General features: G+C 36.8%; 2 protein-coding genes across 2 annotated transcripts; both read right to left on the bottom strand.

The window, feature by feature from the left end:
• Positions 1–6,581: 6,581 nt before the first annotated feature.
• LOC124104578 (olfactory receptor 11G2-like) lies at positions 6,582–7,517 on the bottom strand. The gene has a single exon (XM_046461594.1). The coding sequence runs from the start codon at positions 7,515–7,517 to the stop codon at positions 6,582–6,584; it is 936 nt and encodes a 311-aa protein (XP_046317550.1).
• A 17,125-nt stretch (positions 7,518–24,642) lies between these two features.
• Positions 24,643–25,608, bottom strand: LOC124104013 (olfactory receptor 11G2-like). Its single transcript, XM_046460694.1, has one exon. It carries the CDS (start codon positions 25,582–25,584, stop codon positions 24,643–24,645), a length of 942 nt encoding a protein of 313 aa, XP_046316650.1. The 5' UTR covers positions 25,585–25,608.
• Between the last annotated feature and the right edge of the window lie 1,139 nt (positions 25,609–26,747).

The raw sequence follows: 26,747 nt of genomic DNA, 5'->3' as shown, positions 1-26,747 counted from the left end.
TGTAATGGATAGCTGAGGTTTTGAAAGTCAGTCTCTTCCCAATAAAGGGGTAGGACATTCTGGGACTATCAGAAATGCATGAGAAAACATCATCCCATCCCACTCACAACTCAGTGGGGGAGTAAACTTTCTGGTAATAGGCTGTCCAGACACTCCTTGTACCATTATAGTATTAGAGAAAAGAGATCCAGGGTTAAGAAGTGAGTACAGAATAACTGGCGTCAGTATCTAAGAGGAAGTTGACCTCTTGGCTCCCTACAGAGAAGCATACCTGGGGCTCATGTGAGGTGATAGGAGTTATGGGAGCCAGAATTAAGCCCGGGCCCTGTCAGGCCTGTGTAGAGGAGTCTGGCTTCAAAGACCTACACCCCTGAAGACAGTCACTCCTCCAGTGATTGCCTTGACATTTAGGGCAGCGTTTTTGGTGTGGTCTCTTGGCTATTGGGCAATCCCGTTTGAAATGTCCTTCCTCTCTGCAATGGAAACAAGTCCCTTTTGTGGATTGAGGAGCATTTCATTTTCCTCTTTTGTCACCCTGGGAGCTTACCCCTCTAAGAGCTAATACCAGCACTTCAGTCCTTTTTCTGTCTCTGCGCTCTTTCTTCTTCTTTTCCTCTTGATCTCTATTATAAAAAACGGAAGTAGCGAGTCAGAGGATGTTATCTAAAGATTGATCAGGGCCATATGACAATTTTTGTAACTTCCTCTGAATGTCTGGGCTGACTGGGTGATAAATCTGTCCTTTAAAAGTAGATGGCTCTCTGTGGATTCAGGATCCACTGTGGTGTGTTTTCTCATTGCCTCCCTGAGTTTCTCCATGAAAATAGCAGGGCTTTCCTGGGGACCCTGAATAATTTCTGAAACCTTAGAATAGTTAATGGGTTTCTACTTGATTCTCCTGAGGGCCTCAAGGATCAACATTTAGAAATGTCTAATTTTCCAAGCATCCTGCTCATCATTTGGATCCCAGTGAGGATCATTTCTGGGAATTGCCTGTGCTCCCGATGGATAATTGGGTTTGCTCCTGGTCTCTGCTGCTGGGGCATGAGCAAGGTGTAGGTTATCCCCAAACTCTTCAGCTGATCTTGGGGCTGCTTCCTTCTCATTGGAAGTCAAAGTCTGGTTGAGTAATAGCATAATATCTCCAGGTAAAGTCAAACACCTGGCATAAGTTTTGAAATACCTCAATATATTTATCTGGGTCTTCTAAAAATCTCCCTGTTTTTATCTGTCTTAGGTCTTAAATGGAGAAGGGGGTATATACTTTGATTTGTCCAAACTCTCCTCCTGGCATGTCCTGGAGAGGTAATATATTTGATCTGTCTATTGGGGCAAAGATGCCAGGGTATGGAGGACAGGAACCACTGATGCACATCAACAGGAGATGGAGCTTTTGTGAGTCCTCCTGATACTTTCTCCTCAGTAGGTGATTCCTTAAGATTTTCTCTCTTCATGGCAGATATCATAGCTAAGTCTACTTTACATTGTTGGCATAATTTGGGGTTTTCCCTTAGGGCAAAGAAAACCTGGACATATGGAACCTCACACCATTTCCCTTCCCTTTTGCAAAATTTATCGAGCTTTAAAATTGTATTAAAATCCTGGTGGCCGGGATTCTCCATCAGGGAGTTTGTATTGAGGCCAGGCCTTGTGGCAGAAGAAAATGAGGTGCTTTTTCTTGAGCATCTATGGGCCAAACTTATCCCAATTTTTCAATATGCAGGTTAGTGGTGCACCTAGTATATTGGAGAGAGAAGCTCCCATCTAAGTGAGAAGAGAAAAAACACGACTCAGGTGCCAGTGCCAGAGAAAACTGTTCTTATTAGGGACATCTCCCTAAGATTGAGCTTCCTTGATGTCCAGAAAACCTGTCTCTCACCTTACTTTGCCAAGGTTGTTTCTGGTCCCCTTTGGAAAAGTGCTAGGGTCCCAGTTTGCCCTGTGCCAGAGACCCTGGGAGGATTCAGACTTAAGGGCATTACTGCTTTCCTCCCTGCCACTATAAAACCCACAGCAAAAGAAAATTGTCCACTCTTCTTGTTGCCTTTTTGCCTCATAGACTAAAGGAATCTCCTGGGGGGTGAGGGATATCTACTGGTTGTAAGGCATATAGCACTTCCTATTGGAGGGACTCTTGGAAGGATTGATTCTAAAAATGCCTCCTGTTGTAGGGACAAGTGAAGCAAGGCACTGAAGATAGCAGAAAACAGTTTTATTTGGCTGCAGCCAGGTTCAGAGGGCACAGCTTTTGCTGTAATCAATTAATCCCCTGAACTCCGAGTTCAGGGAGTTTCAGAGTTTTATACCCAGAATGTAAGGGGAGGGGCTCAGAAGTTCACAGTCTGCAGAAGTTCATATAAAAGCAGCTTTTTCTTTCACTGTTTTGGGCAAGTTAACCCTTCAAGGACAACACCTGAGAAGGGGAGAGCTTCTTCTCCCCTTTCTTTCCTCCCCCTGCCAGCTGTTACCATGGAGCCCAGTTGTAACTTATCTTAAAAATGTAGACATCTCTGTGAAGCCCCAGATCAAGGCCAGAAGCCTTGTTTGCACATTTCTTCAAAGTACTATACTGGATATGTTTGTGAAAAACTAATAAGGGGTGTCCAGCACCTGGAGTGCTGGTATCTTCTTGTCCAGTTGCCAAGTAAAACAAGGTGATACGAAAATAGGAAGTTTATCTATATTGAACTCTTTTGCAGAGACTCTTTTGCTGACTATCCTAAAATCAGTCTGGGTGAAGGTTTCTGGAGAAGCCCAGTTAAGTCTTTTCTGTGGAGAAAGAGGGTGCCACTTCATTCCCTCTGGCAGCTTAAAGAGAACACAGCACATTTTAAACATTGGAGGGGTAATGGGAAATTTTAAAACAGACTAGTTAAAGTTACTTATGTGCATGAGGGGAACCTGGGCACCTTTTTACTTTACCCATGTCTTTCTCAGTCCTACAACCTGAATTGCTAGTGTTTTTTGACCGGCGAAGCAAGGGGAGCATCCAGAAGGGAATGGATTCAGGGTTGGGAGTGTTGTGTAGCCCACACTGAGGCAAATGTAATTGGGGCTTTCCCTCAGTGCCATTCATCTACCAATCACCCTAGATACCCCTTAGGGCTGTCGGGAGGGGGATCAAGAGAAAGGAACCTTAGGAATATGTCTGAGTGTAGCCCAGACAGGAATTCTGCAGCTGTCCCAAACTCTTTTCTCCATCTCCACGCATCCAAGGCAGATCGGGATTAGGGATACTGTCTTCTCACACCAATTGCTCTCTGAGCCCAGACAGAAAAATGGGAAGCAGCTTCAGCAGAACCCAACATGCCTGCTCTGTACTTAAAGGTGATTGAGAGCTGCCTAGGCCGGGAAACCTCTCACTCAGTCTTGAAGAGTGGCAGCTGCACTAGTTGCGTTTAAATAGCTGTCAGGTGCCCACATCACACTCTAGAAAGAAAGAGAGAGAAAGATGAACCTCAGACAGATGTGGGGTGCATGGAGAGGCACTTACCTTGGTGTAGGTCTTGATGGGGACTTCCATTCTCTTACAGCTGTTTACCGGTGACTGTTGAGGGCTGTGGCCCTCAACCCACCCAGGTGACAAGTCCTTGCTTCCTCGAATGTTGAAGTATAACACCAGAGAAGCATGCTGAGGCAAGTGTAGAGTGGAAAGTAGAAGGCTTTATTAAAGGACAGTATAAAAGACTTCTCCCCAGAGGAAAAAGGGGACCTGAAAGGTGGAATCAGTGAAAGAGGGAGGTCTTCCCTCTTTTATAGCTAAGGTCTTCTTTTAGCTTTCTCACACTCCTGTCCTTTGTTTCCCTTTATCTTGAAGAGATAGAATGCAGGTGGGAAGGCCCAAAAGGTGGGAGACAGGTGGATTGGTAGAGTAATCTGGGCAGGAAAGGCCTGGGGTTGTTTTTGATTAGCACTTCCCTGTTTGCTGGTAGATGTTTTATTAACAGTTCCTTAGGATGGATTCTGAACTTTGGGGACATTTCAATTTCTCCAAGTGCTGCCCTGGTTTCCTGGACACCATTCTCAATAATGGCCTCCATTTTATTTATCTTACTTGATATTAGACCTGATTTACTTAACTACACTATCTATCCTCAAATCTGGCTTTAATATGATACCACACGTGGAAAATTCCAATCCTAACCTTGTGTGGTGGGTTGTAGTCAAAATACAGGTGCACTAAAAATATTGTATAAATCACCTTTATGCTGTATGTATAAAGTGTGTATTAGACATAAATGAGTTTTTTGTTGAGATTTGGCTCTCATTCTAAACATATCCTTTATGTATATGAATATTTAAAAATACAAAAAAAAATTGAAACTTGAAATACTTCTGGTTTCAAGAACCAGATAAGAGATATTTAATGTATACATGGTGTGTGTCTGCCTGGAATTACAATCTTAGTCTAGATAAGGCAGATCAAACCCTAGTCACAACATCAATAGTAACTATCTTTATCTTCTATGTATCACTTTACCCGTACTAATGATTTAAAGTGAGTTGTTTAAAAAAATCACCTTAAGTTTATGACACCCTCTTTTTAATCTGATTGGCTATTAGGTGAGAGCCTGACCATAAACCCTGGAATAACTTGTTCTCATATTCACAACCTAAGGCATAACATGGAAAAATCATCAAAAATACCAATTGCTCTCCGTCTAGTACTTACTAGCTTTTAAGCAATGCGTTTATCTAATTCAATCTTCCCTGTGTCTCTGGGGTTTAGAAAGGTAGATTTAGTTTTATCTTTATATAGGAAGGAACCCAGGCTCAGAGGACATTTGTAATGTTCTACCATTGCACAGTGTGGCAATAAGTGGCAAAGCTATAATTAATGCAGGGGTCCTGAGAGTGAGATTTAGGGTGTAATGGCACTCTTCCCTGTTCCCTGCATAGGCAACAGCATGTTAACCCAGACTCAATCCAATGTGATTTCCTTCTCTATTTTCTTCAGTTCCACTTTTACTTGGGCACAAGTGCCGCAGGCTCTCTTTTAGGTCAATTATTGTTACTTCTCCATCTGCAGCATCATTCACCATTATGGCTGGTTGGTGGCTCCATATCTGTACATCTAAAACTCTCTTATTTAAAAAGTGATATGTTTTACTGTATGGAAATATCATAATTAAATCTAAACAAGTTTCAATGAATGGCTCTTAAATGGCTTCTAATAATTTGCTGTTACAAACAATGCTGCCATAAATATTCTTGTGGATAATATTTTCACAGATATTTGATTATATATGTAGGCTAAGCATCATACAATAAACAATTCTCAGAGTGGTGCCCATTTATATTTATTTTTGCCTGGAAAAGTGTGCAGATAGGCCAGTCACCCTAGAAAGTATTTCATTTTTAAATAGATTTTTATTTTTTTAAAATGGTACATAATAATTGTACATATGTAGGAGGTATGATGTGATATCATAATACAAATATATAAGGTGCTGTAATCATCTCAAGGTTATTGGCATATATATCACTTTAATAATTCATCATTTTTTATGTTGGCAACACTCAAAATCCTGTATGCTAGCTATTGTAAAGCATGTAATTAATTGTTGTCAACCTTTGTTATCCCACTGTGTTACAGAATGTTAGAAGTTAGTCCTTCTCATCAACCATACTCCTGTACCAACTACTAACCATATTCTGTCCATACTCCCTTCCCCTACCCTTCCCAGGATCTTATAACTACTGTTCTATTTCTACTGCTACAAAAATCAAAGTTTTGGCTTCCACAAATAAGTGAGATCATGCATCATTTGTCTTTCTGTGCCTGGCTTATTTCCCATAACATAATGTTTTCCAGCTCTATGTATGTATGCAGCACAGGACATAATCTCTTCTTTTTATGACTAAATAATAAAATATATGTATGATGTGCATACATAATTATATACATATATATATGATGTGTATATATATACATATATATATGATGTGTATATATATATATATATATATATATATATATATATAATTTTCTTTACCCATTCATTCATTGATACACGATTCCACACACATACATATCTTGTCTACTGTGAAGAGTGCTGTAATAAATATCATACTGATTTTATTTATTTTTGGATATATATTTAGTAGTGGGACAGCAGGATCTTATAGCAGTTCTATTTATTTTTACTTATTTTTTGAAGAACTTCCCTACTTTCCATAATGGCCATACTAATTTATGTTCCACCCAGCAATGTATCAAAGTTCTCCTTTCACCACATACTCACCAGGATTTGTTATTTTTTTTGGTAATTTTCATAATAGAAATTCTAACTGGGATGAGATGATATCTCTTTTTGGGTTTAATTTGTATTTTGCTGATGATTAGGAATGTCAAGCATTTGTTCATTCATATACTTGTTGACTGTATATCTTCTCTTGAGAAATCTGTTCAGGTTATTTGTTTCTTTCTAAATTGTTCTTATTAGTAAATTATAATTGTGCATAATAGTGGCTTTGTTATGAGATATTTATACACACATAATTTGTTCCATTGGATTACTTAGGTTTTTTTTGCTTTTGAGTTGTCTGCAAGGATATTTGTTTGAGTAAGGTCCTACATTTTATATTACTAAAAATTTCTGAAGGGCATGCTTCATATCTTTGTTCCTCAGGCTATAGATCACAGGATTTATGAATGGGGTTCCTACAGAATAAAACAAGGTAACAAGCTTCTGCATTCCAGCTTCATGTTCCGATGTTGGGCTCAGGTACATGACCATCACTGAGCCATAGAAAAGTGAAACAACAGTCAGATGGGACCCACACGTGGAGAAAGCTTTTCTTCGCCCAGCTGCTGAAGGAACTCTCAACACAGCTCTAAGGACCAGAGCATAGGACCCCATGATGAAAAGAAAAGGGATAAACAGGAGCAGAGAACTTAGGATCATCCAGAGGAATTCCATCACTGGGGCTCTGGTACAGGTGAGGGCTAACAGAGGACCTGGATCACACAGAAAGTGGTCAATAATCCTGGATCCACAGAAAGACATCTGGGAAATGATGGTGATAGGGACTGGGAACCAGAGGAAGCCAAGTATCCAGCAGGTGGCCACAAGGATGTTGCATAGATGCCCAGTCATAAGAGTGGGGTAGTGTAGGGGCCTGCAGATGGCAAGGTACCGATCAAATGCCATCACTGCCAGGAAGAAGCATTCTGCAGAGCCCAAGGAGAAGAAGAAATAGAACTGAAGGAAGCACCCAGAGAAGGAGATGACCTTGGTGTCAGACAGGAAGTTGGCCAACATGTTGGGGACTGTGGAAGTGACATACCAGATTTCCAGGAAGGAGAAGTTGGCCAGCAGGATGTACATGGGGGTGTGTAATCTCTGATCCCAGTGCACGGCACAGATGATGGAACCATTGCCCATGAGGGTCAGGAGGTAGACAGTGAAGAAGAGCACGAAGAGGAGGATCTGCTCCTCCCTGGGGCCAGGGAAGCCCAGGAGGATGAAACCAGTGATGGTGCTGGAGTTGCTGGGGGATCTGAAGGTTTTCATGGTCTGTGGACAGTAAAATCACCTGCAATTACTGAATATTCTAGGAATAGCAGTGGGGCTTTTATTCTAAATAAGAAACCTAAAATTATTTGTTATTAAATTAATATTTATGGAGTATTTACTGTTTGCTAGGTATTTCTCCTAAGTACTGAGAATATAGCAGTGAATAAAGCAAATTAAAATCCTTAGTTCATGTAGCTGTCCCCAGTCATGGCTCTTTTTCTTTCCTTTTGAACTAACTATACTAGTTCAGCTCTTTTCTTGGTCAACACCTTTATAAAAGAGATTTTTGCTATGTCAAGGAACAATGCTGTGATTGGAGATATATAAAATTCTTGCATTTAGAAGGGCTTATAAGTTTTTTAAAATGAAATGGATAAGTATACTTCCTTTCTACTTTGTGAACAGTCACCTAATTCAGCTGCTTGTTGGCCTTGATGATTTAGGGAACAAAACTGTGGGACATTTGCATTGGGTTGTAGTTCAGTGGAAGAGTGTTCACCTAGGAGGCATGAGGTCCTGGTTTGATCCTCAGCACTGCATAAACAAAACAAGAAAGAAAAGAATACGGGGCTTTTAAAATTGATGCACTATAGTTGTATACAATGATGGGATTTGTTGTTACATATTCATACATGCACACAATATAACAATATAATTTGGCCAATATCACTTTCCACCACTTCTCCCCTCCCTCCTTGCCTATGGGACTTTTGATGCCACCTAAAATATTATTGGACAGTGGCTGTATCTAAACTAATTTGTGGATTCATTATCTCTAATATTATTATTATTTATGCATATCATGAGTGAATTATCAAATTTACTGGGAAATACTACCTGAAAAAGTAGAGCTTAAGATCCCCTGAATAGATAACCTGAAACTTAATAATATTTTTATTACTAGAAGGATGAATAATAGTTAAGTAATATTTGAGAACTCTTTCTCCTTTCCATTTCAAATATTGTCCCTCTTCCCTTTCTCATATGCTTCATCATATACAACCCAGTCATAAACCCTAGTGGCTGTTTCCAGAATGTGCCTTGACCCATCTGCTTATCTCTCTGCACTGCCACTGCCTCCTACCCTGAGTTCAAGCTACCAGTATTATTTCTCCAGATCACTATGAAGGCTTCCTGAATGATCTATCTGCTTCTTTACTGCCCCTTCTCTATACAGCAGCCACACTGACCTTTTAATAGTATAGATGAGATCATGTCATTTCTTTGCATAAAAACATTTAGTACCTTCTTCAATCTATCATGAAATTCAAGCATTGTTTTGTGGTGCATGAGCCCCTGAATAATCTGGCCTCTGCCTATTTCTACTAACTACCTCCCTTCTTTCTCCCTCTTTCCTGGTCTGCCTTCCTTTTCCCATTTCTTCAGTTACATGGGTCCCAGAATAAACCAAATCATTCTCTGACCAGGTCTGGAAATTTCATCTGGAGCTCCCTCTTCAGTTTTTGTCCCAGGTATTCTCTCCTCAGGGAGAGCTTTATTGAACACCCAATGTAAGCTTCTCTGCCAATTCTGTGTTGGTAACTTCCTATGTATTTTCTTTCTGAAACTTATCAAAATCTGAAATCATTTTATAATCTTTTTATTATCATTTATTATATTTACTTATTTGTCTGCTTTGTTTGATGAATTCATTGTTTTATTATAGTTTCTAGCACATATTGGGTGTTCAACAAATGGTTGTATAACTGAATAGTTCTGCTCTCTCTTTATTAAAAATATTTTTTCTTACTAGAAAATTTTTATCATAGAAGCTTTGGATAGTAAGCATGCATAGTAAGGAAGATAATAAAAACCCATTAAAATATATATTAATAAAAGAAATTTTGCTAAAGTATGTTCCAAGCCTTAAAATAATATATGAAAGTGATTTTTATAACACATGAACCTAATAACAAACAAAAAAGATGGGTAAAGGTTTCAGGAATGTGTAATTTAAGAAGTCTGTATTTTCTGAAATTAATAGAGTGCTGATAGAGATTTCATCTGAAAGGGCATTATGAGAGAGAGAATTTTCTTGCTAGTGAAAACCATTCCATTTTAGCATATTATTTCTCCAACTTGACCATCTGAGTGTGAATTCTGCCTCCACCTCTTTTTAGCTGTAGATATTAAGCAAATTATTGACCTTTTAATGCTTTGGTTTCCTTTTCTGGAAAGTGGAGAGAGTAAGAGCTCTGCTTACATATGGTATTTTGAGATTAAACAAATAATATCTGTCAAGTGCTTGACATCCAGTTAGTGCTATATAGCCCTCTTTCCAATTGTATAAGCTCTTTCTTGAATTCCTTTGGCAATAAGTATCATCCATTGATGGCAAGTGGTAGACAGCTGTGATACACTACAAGCAGTGCTACATTGAAAGATGAAGCCCTGGAATTTGGATTTCAGCACTTACATTGCCCAATTATAGCAATTCTACAAGCCAATTATTTATTGCTGAATGCTTTCCTCAAATGTCTAGTGGAAATAATAATGCCTTCCCAAGGTGTTTTTATGAAACAAGGTAGAAACACTTTGTCAATATCTGACAGACAATAAATAGTAGATGTTTTATGTAAAACTATGGTAGAGTTAGCAGGAGACTCTTTTTCCCCTCAGAGGTATAGATTCTCCAGTTGTATGTTAATATTTTCTCTCATTTAATATTACATTACCTTTTTTTTCCTGAAGCAGAAAAGACAATCCCAGGTGAAACTTCTCAATCAGCTTCTTGCAGGGCTTTTCTGGGACTAGGGTAGTTGTCTTGTCATAAACAGCTGGGAGAAGGTGTGAAAATAGGTTGGGATGAAAATCTCTGAGTATATTTGTTGTAGGATCCTGGAATTATAAGCAGAGCCTGACCTTTGCTCCTTGGGAATTCATTTACTAGAAGAACAGTATCAAGAGACAGCTTTCTACTAGTTATTCCCTTGCTGACTTCCATTTTTCTCTGCAGATCCTTGTGCCTTCATTTCTGCTTTGATTTCCCCCAGTTGAGGAGAAAGTAATACTTATTTTACTGGGTTTAAATCTCTCAGTGATGCCATCAATAGATTTGTCAATCACTCACCAAACCTGTTCAGAATATTTATCATATGCTCAGTGTCAAGCAAAATACATAGAAGGTGTCTGTATTGCAGGGATTTATTTATTTATTTTTGGTCTTTTGATGAGTCAATTCAGTTGTGGATTCTGAGGACATATTTTCCATCCTTAGCAGGAAAAGGAGATGGACTGGGAAGTAATGGACCCCAGCCAAAGGAGCTGCATATTTTCAAAAGGAATCCCGCTATTTTCAGACCACTATGGTCTGCTCAGTGATCTTCCTCTCTCTTCTTTCAGTTAGAACTTCTGAGTCACAACAGTTCCACTGAGGAAGCCTGCCTCTCATGAAACACTTAGCAGGCCTGAAGATACTCAAGGGGCCACTCTGTAGCAATGTACTGAGAAGCTGCCATTGGATTCAAGTTTTCTTCATCACCAGCAAAGGAGCAGTTTTTAAAGTACAACTCATAGTCTGTCCCTTCATCTTCCTTGAAGGAATTTTTATCTTAAATATTATAATTTCCTCAGGCCATAGCATTACACTCAAAGTCCTGGGCCTAGCGAGGGAGGCCCCTGCAACACAGCATCATTGTCCTGTTTTGCGTCTTGCCTCATATTTTCCTACACTTATGTCCTATGCTACAGCCATATTTAGGCACATGAAAATTCCAGTCATCTATTTGTTGAGTGAATCATTTCACCCCATGAAAGGGATGAAAGAACACCCTCATTTCAAAAGGAGTCTCCTCCTCTGTGGAGTAATAACCCAAAGAGCTGAATTCAGGTTAATTCCATACAAGACTATCCATGTGTTGCTATGCTTGTTTTTCTTCTTTTGCCTTTTCAAACACTTTTAGTCCCTCTGATTAGATTTGGGAAATCATCGATATTATGAGCAGGTACATAATTTGGTGAATAGTACATCGTGTAGACTTAGGCATCTATTCACCATAGATGTACATTTCAATCAAATTTCAATAATCCTTTGGCTTGAATTTGTATTTCTGGTAATGATTATGTAAAAATATATCCCTTGCAGAAGAACTTGTCATAAAAATGTTACAAGACAACATCAGTGTTAACCAAACCTTCAGAAGAGCTGATAAAGTACTATTTACATAATATTTTTCCTATTCATTTATATTTATAGTGAGCTACTTGAAAGGCAAAGATCAAAACATTTGTACACCAGAAAATACTAGTGTTAGTAATAGCAAAGTTCAGGGTGTAAATAACTTCTGATTCTCTTTTTGTTCATTGTGAGTTTACAGACTTCAATAGTTGAATTCAATGATTAGCATGAGCTCAGATCAGATACTGAAAATAATTTTTAATTTTTTTCTATACAAAAAATGTTTAAAAATCTGGTATAGAGTCTGATAAATACTTGCCATTTCAAGTTCAATGATTCTTATTCCATTCTATTATTTATTTCTACTACAAGGCAGTTACTTTAATTTTTAAAATATTGAAGTTTAACTTAGATGATAAATTTATATTCACGGAATGGTATAAAAGTGATTCATAGAAGTCTATAAAAAGAATGACTTTGTTTTTTACTTTAGAAACTTGATATTTTCAAAAGTGTACCAACATTTGAAGGTTTACTTGATTTAAAAAATGGCCAGTTTTTCCCAAGGCCAACATCATTCTAAATGGAGGAAAACTGAAAGCATTCTTTCTAAAAACAAGAACAATAAGGGATGTCCACTTTCATCACTTCTATTCAACATAGTCTTTGAATCTCTAACCAAAGCAACTAGGCAAAATAATAGAATAAAAGGGTTATGAATGGGAAGAGATGAGACTAAACTAGCTCTATTTGCCAATGACATGATTTTATATTTAGAAGACCAAAAAACTCCAACAGAATATTTCTAAAACTCACAAATTCAGCAAAGTAGCAGGATATAAAATTAACACTCATAAATCAATTGCATTTTTATATTCCGATGATGAATCAGCTGAAATAGAAATTAGGAAAACATCTCATTCATAATAGTCTCAAAAAGAAATAAAATAGTTGAAAATCAATCTAAGAGGAGAAAGACCTCTACAATGAAAATTACACTAAAGAAAGAAATTGAGGATGACCTTAGAAGATGGAAAGACCTCCAGTGTTCTTGGAGAGGCAGAATCAATATTCTCAAAATGGCCATACTACCAAAAGCACTATACAGATTCAATGCAATTTCCATCAAAATTACAATGATTTTTTCATGAAAATAGATAAAACAGTCATAAAATTCATTTGGAAAAATAAGAGGCCCAGAATAGTTAAACAATCCTTAGTGAGAAAAGCAAAGCAGGAGGCACCACAATACCAAAACTAAAATTAAACTATAGAACTATAGAAGCAAAAATGGCATGATATTGGCACCAAAACAAGCCAGAAGTCCAATGGAACAGAATAGAAGACACAAAGACAAACCCACAAAAATACATTTATCTCATACTAGATAAAGCTGTCAATAGCATATATTGGAGAAAGGATAGCCTCTTCCACAAATGGTGCTGGGATAACTGGAAATCCATATGTAGTGGAATAAAATTTACCCCCTTTCTTTCACCCTGCACAAAACTCAGCTCAAAGTGGATAAAGGATCAAGGACCTAGGTATTAGACCAGAAACCCTACACATACTAGGAAAAAATATAGGCTCAACACTTCAACACATTGGCTCAGAAACTGACTTCCTTAATATGACTCCTAAAACACAAGCAGTAAAATCAATCATCAGTAGATGGATGGCATCAAACTAGAAAGCTTCTTCACAGCAAAGGAAGCAATCTAAAGCATAAAGAAAGAGCCTACAATATGGGAGAAAATCTGTACCACACACACATTAGATAGAGCATTAAACTCCAACATATATAAAGAACTCAAAAAACTTAAAAAACAAACAAACAAATAACCCAATCAATAAATGGGCAAAGGAACTGAACAGGAACTTCACAGAAGAAAAGAAATACGAATAGTTAACAAATATATGAAAATATGTTCAACATCTCTAGCAATAGAGAAATACAAATTAAAACTACACTGAGAATCCATCTCACTCCAGCCAGAATAGCAATTATGAAGAATATAAATAACAATAAATGTTGGTGAGGATGTGGGGAAAAGAGCACACCCCTATTGGTGGTAGGACTAAAATTGATGCAACCACTCTGGAAAGCAATATGGAGATTCCTCAGAAAACTTTGAATGGAACCACAATTTGGCCTGGTTATCCCATTTCTCAGCACATACCCAAAGGACTTAAAATCAGCATACTACAGTGACACAGCCACTTCAATGTTTATAGCAGCTTAATTCACAATAGCTAAGCTATGGAAACAAGCTAGGTGCCTTCAACAGATGAATAGTTGAAGAAAATGTGGTACATCACAATGGAATATTTCTCAGCCATAAAGAAGAATAAAATTATGAATAGATCTGGAGACTAACATACTAAGTTAAATAAGCCAGTCCCTAAAAGTCAAATAAAGCCAATGGAATAAAGCCAATGCCAAGTTGGAGCCATATAAGCAAGCCTTTTGTTGCACATCTGCTTAATGAACAGCTAATACAGCTCCCAGAATCAACACATAAGGTCCCCTGATTTAGAGAAAAGTGTGGGAGGCCATCCTCGCACATGATTTGAGTTACCTCCCTGGCTGGGTGAGAGGCACTTAGACACAAGCTGTGTTAGAGCTTTCCTCACCCTTTCCCAGGTCTGAGGGCTTGTCCTTGCAGAGGCGTGCCTGGCCACTGCCCTGAAGACTCCTGACCTTGGGATGCTGCTCCCCTTAACCTTCATTGGATGGGATTTTCCCTGGAATTTTTGTTCCCCAATAAAAGCCCACTCCCTGGCATGTTCTCTCTCTCTCTCTCTCTCTCTCTCTCTCTCTCTCTCTCTCTCTCTCTCTCTCTCCTCTCTTCTGTAAACCTTGCTACCGCATTTGGTGGCTGGAGGCGGGAGCTAGGAGAAGCCGTCCCGGAGCTGGTTTTAAAGATAATAAGAGTCTTGTCTCTTTAATTTAAAACTCCCTAGCATTTACTCATGAATTGAACTTTCTTTCATGAAGACAGCACTGGTCCCATGGCAGAGGAAGGGATCCTAGCAGCATACAATTCATGGGTGAGCAGATGAATTCTATCACAGGTGCTGGGGGTCAGGTGAGAGCTATCAGAAGTCTTGGATTCCACATTAAATGGTGAGGAAATTTGGAGTTTCCTAAGGGCTTTTTGTAAGAGGTACTGATGTGAGATCAGAAATGATCAAAAACCAAATATTTATCAAATGATTAATAATTTGGCATAGAGATGTCCAGTAGTAATCATAAGGGACTGTGATGGCAACAAAGCCACCATCAAATGCCACAATTGCCAGGAGGAAGAAAGTGGTCAAATAGGTGATAAACTTTGTCAAAATGAAGAAATTGTAAGAATTTTAGGTACTATGGAGGAGATAACAGATATTTATTTATTTATTGTTGTTTAAGAAAGGTTTTACTAATGTGTTAATATTTCAGCAAATTTATAGCAATGGGTTTAAAAGGCAGACCAACAGACTGTAACAGGTATGAAGTAAAAGATGAAGTTTTTTCTTTTTTGTATTGGGTATTGAATCAGGGGAGCTTAGCCACTGAGCCACATCCTCAGTCCTTTTTAAAAATATTTTTTTTTTTTTTGTGACAGGATCTCACTAAATTGCTTAGGGACTTGTTAAGCACTGAGGCTGGTTTTGAACTTGCGATCCTCCTGCATCAGCCTCGGAAACATCTGGTATTTCAGCATGCACCATTGTGCCCGGCAACAAAGGAGTTACATACAATTAAAATATCACACAGACCTATGGGATTTTAAAAATAACCACCACATCCAGAAAATAAATTAACATTTGAAAGATTAAATCCAGTATTAGCACTTAAAATATCTCTGAAAGTAAAACTTTTAACTGCTTCATGCTATCCTAATATATTTCTGAACTTTCTTGAAATACAATGCTCTCAAACCCAAAAAAGATGTATACCATATGCAAACAGGCTGGGCATTGTGGCACACACCTTTAATCCCAGAAGCTCTGGAATCGGAGGCAGGAGGATTTCAAGTTCAAAGCCAGCCTCAGCAACCGACTGCTAAGCAACTCAGTGAGACACTTTCTCTAAATAAAATAAAAATAGGGCTGAGGATGTGGCTCAGTGGTCGCCCCTGAGTTTAATTCCCAGGCTCTAAATAAATAAATAAATAAATAAATAAATGCAAACCTTAGGAATATAAAGACAAAATAATAGCTAGAAATATTGACTTAGAGTTTAGAGTTTAACTTTGAAGTCACTTAACTTATTTGAACCAATTGTGACTTTTGGGCACTGAATACTGTATATGACGAATCTATGAATCATAAGTTGACAAGTAGAGTTAAAAATTAGCAATATAAAGTCTTATCAATTGTTTCCTTATAAGTTATATTTATAGGAAAACTATAATTAAAATATTTACTATACTTCTTATTAGATATTCAAGGAAACAGCAAGGATGTATGTGTTTGATGGTTTAGTATCCACTTTATTGTACTTATTTGTAGCATATATCTTCTCATTCTGTTCTTGTGTAATGAGCAAGCAACACATACTGTATCTTTCCAACATTCAAGGAAATGCAATAATAACATAAAAGTCTCCAAAGAAAATAACTGGAAATTGCAATAAATACTACTTTAATTACAAATAACTTATAATAAAACAAATAACATTATAAATCATTTTTCAATGAGCAACTGTCTGAGAAACAACAACAGAAATCAATCTTAAGATTTGAATCATGGCAAAACTGTAGTTCTTGGAAATCTGGGAAATGAATTAGCATTAACCATCATTATCTACCCCTCACCTGGAGAAAAGCCTTTTATTAATTTTGGGGAATAAGATTGCAACTTGCTAAGATATGACTTATTGAAGTCTAAAGCCACCTGGAAAACTGACCAAAGGAATGAAGAGAATTAATGGTACTGGTGTCAGATAAGAAATAAACATTGTATTGGGCTGACCAACTACATATTTTATTAAATCACTTTGAATAATAATAAAAAAATAAATGCTTCATTGTGTTTTCTCAGAAACGAATCAAAAGATTACATAGTCCTATACACTTTGGAAACCCAAAGTGGATGCTGAGCCACTAGAGGACACTCTAGGTGTAGAATTTTAGAAAGTTAGTACTTGAAGTAAATGACAGTGTGGCTCTGGCAGCCAATATGAAGAACTGATGCTCTGTAGAGGAGGTAGGGACACTCCAATCATCCAGTGGGTAAATGAGTGCTCCAGCTGGAGGTAGGATCTTTAATTTTATGGTTTATCTTCCAAAGCTTATACCATTGTCTTCATAAACTGTAATTTCAATAACTCAAACTCCACTTTCAGCAGGGTCCAGCAGGAGGAAGCCTTGGGTAGCATATATCTTCTCATTCTGTTCTTGAATATATTTGGAGACCTCAGAACCTTCTCATAGTGAATTTCCATGCATAAGAAAATGGTATCAGAGTTTTTTATTTTTTAATTTGTTTTAATTAGTTACACACGAGAGTAGAATGCATTTGTGCACTTTGATATATCATATGTAGATGAAGCATAATTTTTTATTTTCTGATTGTACATGTTGTAGAATCACATTGGTCATGCAGTCATATATATATATAAAGTAATAATGTCTGTTTCATTCTACTATCCTTCCTATCCCCACATCCCCTCCCCTCTCCTCCATTCTCTCCCCTCTATGTAATCTAAGGTAACTCTATTCTTCCCTAATGCCCCTCCCCCTTATTGTGAATTAATGTCCACATATTAGAGAAAACATTCTGCCTTTGTTTTTTTGGGATTGGCTTATTTAATTTAGCACGATATTCTCCAACTCCATCCATTTACTGGCAAATGCCATAATTTTATTCTTCTTTAAGGCTGAGTATTTATATTCCATTGAATATATACCACAGTTTCTTTATCCATTCATCTATGGAAGGACCTAAATTGGTTCCATAGTTTAGCTATTGTGAATTGAGCTGCTATAAAAATTGATATGGCTGCATCACTGTAATATGCTTATTTTAAGCCCTTTGAGTATAAACTGAGGAGTGAGATAGCTGGATCAAATGCTGGTTCCATTCTGAGTTTACTGAGGGATCTCCAACTGCTTTATGTAGTGGTTGCACCATTTTTTTTTTGTTCTGGGAATTGAACCCAGATGTGCTTAGCTACATTCTCAACCCTTTTATAAAATATTTTATTTTAGAGACAGGGTCTTGCTGAGTTACTTAGGGCCTCGCTAAGTTGCTGAGGCTGGCTTTGAACTTGCAATCCTCCTGACTCAGTCTCCTGAGCTACTGGGATTACAGGCATGTGCCACCACCGTGCCTGGATAGGTTGCACTAATTTGTAGTCCCACCAGCAATGTATGAGTGTACTGTTTCCTCCACATCCTCACAAACATTTATTGTTTCCTGTATTCTTATGATTGTTATTCTGACTGGAGTGAGATGAAAATTTAATGTAGTTTTGATTTGCATTTCTCTAATTGCTAGGGATGTTGAACATTTTTTCATGTATTTGTTGATTGATTTTATTTCGTCTTCTGTGAAGTGTCTGTTCAGTTCCTTAGCACATTTATTGGCTGTGTTATTTGGTTTTTGATCTTAAGTTTTTTGAGTTCTTTATATATTCTAGAGATTAATGCTTTATGGGAGGTACATGTGGTAAGATTTTCTCCCAATCTGTAGAATTTCTCCTCACATTATTGATTGTTTCCTTTTCTGAGAAGTAGCTTTTTAGTTTGAATCCATCCCATTTATTGATTCTTGATTTTATTTCTTGTGCTTTATGGGTCTATGTAAGGAAGCAGATCCTAGGCTGACATGGTGAAGACTTGGGCCCATTTTTTCTTTTATTAGGTGCAGGTTTTCTGTTCTAGTGCCTAAGTCTTTGATCTGTTTTGAGTTGATTTTTGGGCAGGGTGTGAGAGAGAGGTTTAATATCATTTTGCTACATATAGATTTCCAATTTTGCCAGCACCATTTGTTGTATAGGCTTTCTTTTCTCCAGTGAATGTTTTTGCCACATTTGTCTAGTATGAGATAGATAACTGTATTTGTGTGGGTTTGTCTCTGTGTCTTCTATTATGTACCATTGGTCTAGGTGTCTATTTTGGTGCCAATACCATGTCATTTTTGTTACTATAGCTTGGTAGTAAAGCTTAGGGTCTGGTATTGTGATGACTCTGGCTCTACTTTTCTTACTAAGGATTGCTTTGGCTATTCTGGGTCTCTTATTTTTCCAAATAAATTTCAAGATTGCTTTTTCTAGTTCTATGAAGAATGTCATTGGGATTTTAATAGGAATTGCTTTAAATCTGTATAATGCCTTTGGTAGTATGGCCATTTTGACAATATTAATTCTGCCTATTCAGGAGCATGGGAGATCTTTCTATATTCTAAGTGCTTCTTCAATTTCTTTCTTTAGTGTTCTGTAGTTTTCATTATAGGGATTTTTCACCTCTTTTATTAGATTGATTCCCAGGTGTTTTTTTTTTTTTTTGAGGCTATTGTAAATAGGGTAGTTTTCTTAGTTTCTCTTTCAGTGGACTCATTACTGATGTATTGAAATGAATTTGATTTATAGGTGTTGATTTTATATCCTGCTGCTTTGCTGAATTCATTTATTAGTCCTTGAAGTTTTTTGGTGAAATGTTTTTGGATCTTCTAGGTATAGAATCCTGTCATTGGCAAATAGTGATAGTTTGAGTTCTTTTTTATCTATTTATATTCCTTTAATTTTTTTCTTTTGTATAATTGCTCTGGTTAGAGTTTCAAGTATCATGTTGAATAAAAGTAGTGAAAGAGGACCTCCTTGTCTTGTTCCAGTTTTTAGAGGGGATGCTTTCAAATTTTCTCCATTTAGAATGATGCTGGCCTTGGGTTTAGCATATATAGCTTTTACGGTGTTGAGGTATGTTCCTACTATTACTAGTTTTTCTTGTGTTTTGAACATGAAAGGGTGCTGTTTTTTTAAAAAAAAATTTCTGCATCTATTGAGATGATCATATGATTCTTGTTTTTAAGTCTACTAATATGATGAATTAACATTTATTGATTTCTGTATGTTGAACCAACCTTGCATCCCTGGAATGAACCGAACCCCACTTGATTGTGGAGCATTATCTTTTTAATGTTTTTGTATGTGATTTGCCAGAATTTTATTGAGAATTTTTGCATCTATGTTCATCAGGGATATTGATCTGAAGTTTTCTTTCTTTGATGTGTCTTTGTCTGGTTTTGGTATCAGGGTGATATTAGTCTCATAGAATGACTTTGGAAGGATTCCCTCCTTTTCTATTTCATGGAATACTTTGAGGAGTATTGGTGTTAGTTATTCTTTGAAGGTCTTGTAGAACTTAGCTAAGAATCCATCTGGTCCTGGGATTTTCTTGTTTGGTAGGCTTCTAATAGAGTTTTCTATTTCATTACTTGAAATTGATCAATTTAAATCATGTATGACATTTTCATTCAGTTTGGATAGGTCATATGTCTCTAAAAATTTGTCAGTGTCTTTGATATTTTCTATTTTATTGGAATAAAAAATTTTCAAAATAGTTTTTGTCTTCTGTATTTCAGACATGTCCATTGTGATTTTCTTTCTTCATCATGTATTTTAGTAATTTGAGTTTTCTTTTTCTCTTCATGGTGTTATAGCTGACACCATGAGGAGCTCTGGAGTGAAGCAGCATTCCTTTTTATTGAGTGTCAGGTCTTTTTACACCAGCACTGACTAATCACTGGATATGAGCTGCCTCTGGGTAGGGAGTTAGTCAATGACAGGCTAGTTTCTTTGTCAGGGAAATTTCTGGCAAGGGATTCAGCAGTGAGCCTCATCAGTATATACACTTCTGGCAGCTGGGGGTACTGATTGCCTTGGTCTTGAAGAAAGGTCTAGATAGCACTTTATAGCATCCACTATACAAGGGCCCACTGATAGCCTTGTGCTTCATCTATGCAACATTACTTTTGCATTGATGATAAGAGTTATTCTTCAGGTGCTATTAGTAGCTAGTCATCAAAATACCTTTTCCACCTTTAGGTCTCATTTGCTGGTGGTGTCCATGTTATATTAACCACAATGGTGATGTATATGAATTATACCTCTGGACATTTAATAAATATGAAGAACATAAATCACATAATTATGGCGATATTCTTCATAAAGACTTTAGTCTTAAAGTTTCTCAATGACAGGTTATTCAATAAGGACCTGAAACCAATTCTTTGGACATGTCATTTATTGAATGAGTATTAGTTTGATCACATTAGCGATTATATTCCTGCTTTGATGAAGGACACTGATTTTGTTTATTATTCATCTCTGGCCTATTTTAAAAGCAAAACTATTTTGTATACTTAATCTTACCTTGGAGCGGTTTGCTTATGGTGAGGTTAAATGCAAAAAAGAAAGATAGGGATAAGTTTATGTAGCATGATTTGATTTTCAAAAGACAAAAAACCCAAAATGCTGAATATATAATAATAAATATTTATATATAATTAGAAGCATGGAGCATAGTATTAAGTATGAATACATCCTGGATTGTCAATGTTGCTTATCAAGCAGAGATGGAAGGTAGTGGAGTAAGAAATAGACTGAAGGAAAAAATGATGGTGGTTGGGAGTGGCAGGGAATAAACAAAGGAGTTACCAGAACAGTATGCACATTATCCCACGCACGTAAAATTGTGTACACGCACGCGCATGTGTGTGTTAAAGAACACAAGGAAAACTGTTCACTAAAATATTAATGGTAATTACTCAGAATGGCAGGATTTTAGGTAACTTCAAATAGTTTTGTGCTTTACTGTTTCCAGAATTATTACAATAATATTTATGATTTTTATATTGAGAAAAGAGCAAGCTATTGTTTTTATTGTGGGTGAAAAAATTATTGCATTAAATAAGTCTTCCTTAAATAGAAATAAGTGTCAGTATATCCCTTGAGTTAAAAAGAAAGCTATATATTGAACCCATAAAAATCAGGTTAAATATATAAGGTATAGTTCAAATGATGTGATTCTGGCTCAAAGGAAAATAAGTTCTGAGCACAATGCTTTGAATATCAGCATAATATTTGTACTTTGATATCCTTTGAAGATCAGTTTTTATATTGGGATACCCAAATGACATATTTTCTTATTACTCTCTATTTCTCTTTGTATCTACCTGTATATCTATTTGTTGAATTAGGAATTCTATTACATCTCAGAGCCATATTTATTTTGATTAAGGATATCCATTAATAAATCAGTAGGTGTGGCCAACAATGAATCATGCCAGCCATGCCTGCCATGTGGACACATTCTTGGAACACTTCTGTTTTGTATATTGTGATACATTTGTACATGGAGATGGCCAGCTATATGCATTGTTAGAACTACCCATGATTTCTTACCCCTTAGAATGCTGGGCTTTCATTTGTGCTATTCTTCTACTTGCTCCCACAGCAACTGTTATTTCCTTGTTTGTAGAGCAACTTGCTTTATCTACCATGGGTTTATGAACCCCACAGGGAAGGAGATAATATATTACTCATTTATAAATTCATTAAAAATTTCATCTATAAATCATAAATAAATGATTTATTTACATTTATCTAGCTCATCCTAGAACATTGAATTTGTCTATTTGGTAAAATGACTAAGTGGAAGAAGATAACATGAGGATTATTTAAAAAAAAGCCACCTTCAATTTTTCATAGATTACTAACTCTTATAGGTCATGAGAGGAGGAAAACATTTTCCACTTTATCCCAACACAGAGAATTTGAGAGAGAGAGATGATACAAAGACATCACCAAATTTCTTTTGTTTTTCATTTTCCATCAATAATCAGCCCTGTTCCTGGTTTTTCAAACAAATATGAAGAATTTTTTTTCTGGTTTTAATTTTATAATGGTATAGTTTTAGAAGTTTTTTTTTAAATTCTTACATTAATCTTATTTTAATGTATGTTTCAATGCAATTAAATTCACATAATGTGAAATTTAAGAACCACGAAGCATATATAGTGAAAGTGTTCTTATTACCAGACTTGATTTTTTCCCCCAAAGTAATCACTGTTACTAGTTTCTTCTTCTTCTTCTCCTCCACTCCTCCTCCTTCTTCTTTCTCCCCTCCTCCTCCTCACCACCTCCGTTCTCCAGGGTATGTTCAACTACTGAACATATCCCCAGCCTGTTTTGGAATTTTTACTTTGAGAGAGGGTCTGAGGCTGGTTTTGAACTTGAAATTGTTCTGCCCAAGCCTCCCAAGCCGCTAGAATTACCAGTGTGTGCCACCATGCTCAGCTTCTTCATTTTTTTCAAGAACCTATTATGCATTTATGAATATAAATACTTGCATATCTATATACTCTTTCTTCATTAAAGGGGCCCAGGATAAAGATTTCCTTCACATTGCTTTTCTTTTAACAATTTGTCTTAAGGATAGTTTCACATTAAAAGACATGTACAGAGCCTCATTATAAGGTTTTATGGTTTTCTGTTTTATGGGTATATAATAATTTACCTAATTAATCCTTAATTAATGGGAATTCAATGGTTCCAAAGAATATGGTTTTCTGTTAGAAACAGTAGTCAATATTCTTGCACATATGCTATTTTCTTGTGTTCATGCACTGTAAGATAAATATCTAAGAGTGAAATTGCACTTCAAAGGGAACTCTATTTAAATTTTGATAGATGCTGGCAAAATGTCCTCCCTAGAAGCTGTGCCGATTTATGCTCTACTAGCAAAGTATAAGACTGTTGTTTTTCCCAACATCCTTTTTGACATTGTCAATTTTGGGAAAAAAAGAAGTATACTTATTACACTTTTATTTGTATTTCTCTCTTTATCCCTAAAATAGATTTTTTTAGATACTTAAAAGCTTTTACTTTAACTGGATATTTAAAAGCTTTTACTCTTGATTTTTTCATATATTTGGCATCTTTTCTATTGTATCAATGGTATTTTTTATTTATATGAAGATATTTACGTTTCAAAGATATTAATTTTTGTTGCCATGACAGATATTTTAGAGGACAAAAATATAAACTCAACAAAAGGAGTAAAGATAACTTGTTGCTGAAAGATTAGAGGAAAACTTTAGGTTTGTCTTAGTGTTATGGTCTTATGTAACATAAGGGCAAATGCAGTAAAAATAAAAGCAGCTTAATTATCTCTGTTGAAAACAAAGGAAGAGATTTTCTCTTCTCCCTTTTCTTAGAGCATTAACTTTAGAAAACTTGTAATTAAATTATTTGCTTTTTCAAAAAGATGTGTGTAAATCTTTAAAAGCTCAAGCTTTTGGTCAGTGTTAAGATCCAGGATTGTCTTTCTCAAGGACCTGGGAATGTGTCTTTGACATGTAATGATCAGTGAAGACAGAGCTTCATTTCCCAGTTTCTGTGGGAGGGAAGGAGCCTGACCTTGGTGGCTAACTTCTACATTGCAAGTCAGTTATTGGGTTGTCTGTGCTGAATACTGAATTCTGGTTTATTGCTTTTTCAATAACAAAACTGGAAGTTTTCTGTGTTGGCAGATTTGTTTTTAATGTTATTTCTCCAATAAGTTCAACTAAATTTTTTCAATTGATAACTTTCCCATTTGTAAAATTTGACCATATTTTAGAAAACTGTAGCCCACAAATTCTAGAAAATGATAAAAAATTTAAAATACATAGGGCTGGGGATGTGGCTCAAGCGGTAACGCGCTTGCCTGGCATGCGCGGAGTGCTGGGTTCAATCCTCAGCACCACATAAAATAAAATAAAGATGTTGTGTCCACTGAAATCTGAAAAATAAATATTAAAAAATTCTCTCTCTCTCTTCTCTCTCTCTTTAAAAAAATAAAAAACATAATTGAAACAAAAATAAAAATAAATAAAACAAATAATAAATAAAAATAAAATATGTAAAAATAATTAAAAAATCAATATGAAAGATATTCTGAATGATATCATTTAATTTTCTTTTTTAAAAAAGGTAAAATCAGATTGTTTCATGATCTTTTAAACAGACTCTTAGTGATATATTCCCAGTAATTTCTTCATTGCCTGCTTCATATCAGTGTTCCTCAGACTATATATGACAGGATTAATGAGTGGAGTAAAAACAGAATAAAACAGAGTCACAATCTTCTGCATCCCAGCTTCATGCTCAGATGTTGGGTGCACATACATGACCATTACTGAGCCACAGAAGAGTGAGACCACAGCTAGGTGAGACCCACAGGTGGAAAAGGCCTTTCTTTTTCCAGCTGCTGATGGGACCTTTAATACAGCTCTGAGGACAAGGACATAAGACCCCATGATGAAGAGAAAGGGGATAAATAAAAGCAGGGAGCTTAAGGTGGAGCTCATCAACTCTATTACAGGGTGTCTGGAACATGTAAGGGCTAACAGAGGACCTGGATCACATAGGAAATGGTCAATAATCCTGGATCCACAGAAAGACATCTGGGAAATGACAGTGATTGGAATAAGGAACCAGAGGAAGCCAAGTATCCAGCAGGTGGCCACAAGGATGTTGCATAGATGCCCAGTCATAAGAGTGGGGTAGTGTAGGGGCCTGCAGATGGCAAGGTACCGATCAAATGCCATCACTGCCAGGAAGAAGCATTCTGCAGAGCCCAAGGAGAAGAAGAAATAGAACTGAAGGAAGCACCCAGAGAAGGAGATGACCTTGGTGTCAGATAGGAAGTTGGCCAACATGTTGGGGACTGTGGAGGTGACATACCAGATTTCCAGGAAGGAGAAGTTGGCCAGCAGGATGTACATGGGGGTGTGTAGTCTCTGATCCCAGTGCACAGCACAGATGATGGAACCATTGCCCATGAGGGTCAGGAGGTAGACAGTGGAGAAGAGCACGAAGAGGAGGATCTGCCTCTCCCTGGGGCCAGGGAAGCCCAGGAGGATGAAGCCAGGGATGGTGCTGGAGTTGCTGGGAGAGCTGAAGGTTTTCATGTGTCTGTGAGCTGTAAAATCACCTGCAATTACTAAAAAACAGTGCAAAGACAATTACGACCCAGATATATTTTTAAGTCATCTTTACAAATTCAATAAACATTTATACAGCAATAGCCAGCTTTTTTGTAATCTTGAAATATTGTCCTGTTTAATAATACTAGAAGTCAGTGAGTATCAGTAGATAGACAGTTTTCTTTACTATGAAATCTATGGAAACATCCATAGTATATAAATCTATACCTTCATAAGTTATTATAAAGAAAACACCACTGCAACTCCCACTGAGGTCAAGAAACAGCATATCTCTTATCCCTGGGCTCTCCCCTCCTGCTCCATGCTAATCATTACCTCTGTCTCTCTGCTCCAGTTTTGACATTCTTTTTTCCTCCTGGTGATTCCTTCCTTGTTTTTCTGTATAATTTATAAACTATGTATGCACTCTTGAACAATGTTCTTGTTTTCTTTTTTTCCCTGGTTTTTTACTTTGCACAAATGAAATTGTACTGTTGGACTTCAGGCAGTTTCTTTTGTTCAATGGTAAGTTTGTGAAATTCATATTGTTGCATGTTTTGTGCAGGAGGTCCATTTTCACTGCAGTATACTATCATGTTGTATGAATAGACCACCATTTATTTAACCATTCCATTGTTGAAAGTTTTATTTTAAGTTATTGTTAATATTTCCAATTTGAGGCTATTAAGAGCAATGTTACTATTGCCATTTAGTTCATCTCTCCTAGCTCACAGGTAAATGCACTTCTGCAGGGACAGTGTACTCTCTACTCTGGTAGATTAAGCTAAACAGTTGTCCATTGATTATTGCACTATTCTCCACTCTCAGTGGCAGTACATGAGAGATCAGATTGTCAATGTCCTCAGCATTTTAATGTAGCAGAGACTGGGAATGTCATGAAGACTACATTTTAACAACTTCTCTTCTTTTCTTTCTTCTGGTGGTCATGCCAAACCCTTCTCTCCTTGGCAGTACTTTTTTTCTGAGGAGGCAGTTTTATCAAAAATTTTTTTTCATTATCAAGAGAAACTATCCCAGGAGTGATAAAGAAAAGGTTTCCAAGCCTGGTTTAGGCTTGAATGCAGAATGTAATTAACAACCACTCTGGGAAGTTCATTATCCATCTTGATGAGCCTTGTGAGCAGCCC

This window comes from Marmota monax, unplaced genomic scaffold (assembly GCF_021218885.2).
Source record: "Marmota monax isolate L192 unplaced genomic scaffold, Marmota_monax_Labrador192_F-V1.1 WCK01_AAM20220418_F8-fsc00001, whole genome shotgun sequence".
Lineage (NCBI taxonomy): Eukaryota > Metazoa > Chordata > Mammalia > Rodentia > Sciuridae > Marmota > Marmota monax.
The sequence above is the reverse complement of the archived record's forward strand: the minus strand, read 5'-3'. Positions and strand labels throughout refer to the sequence as shown.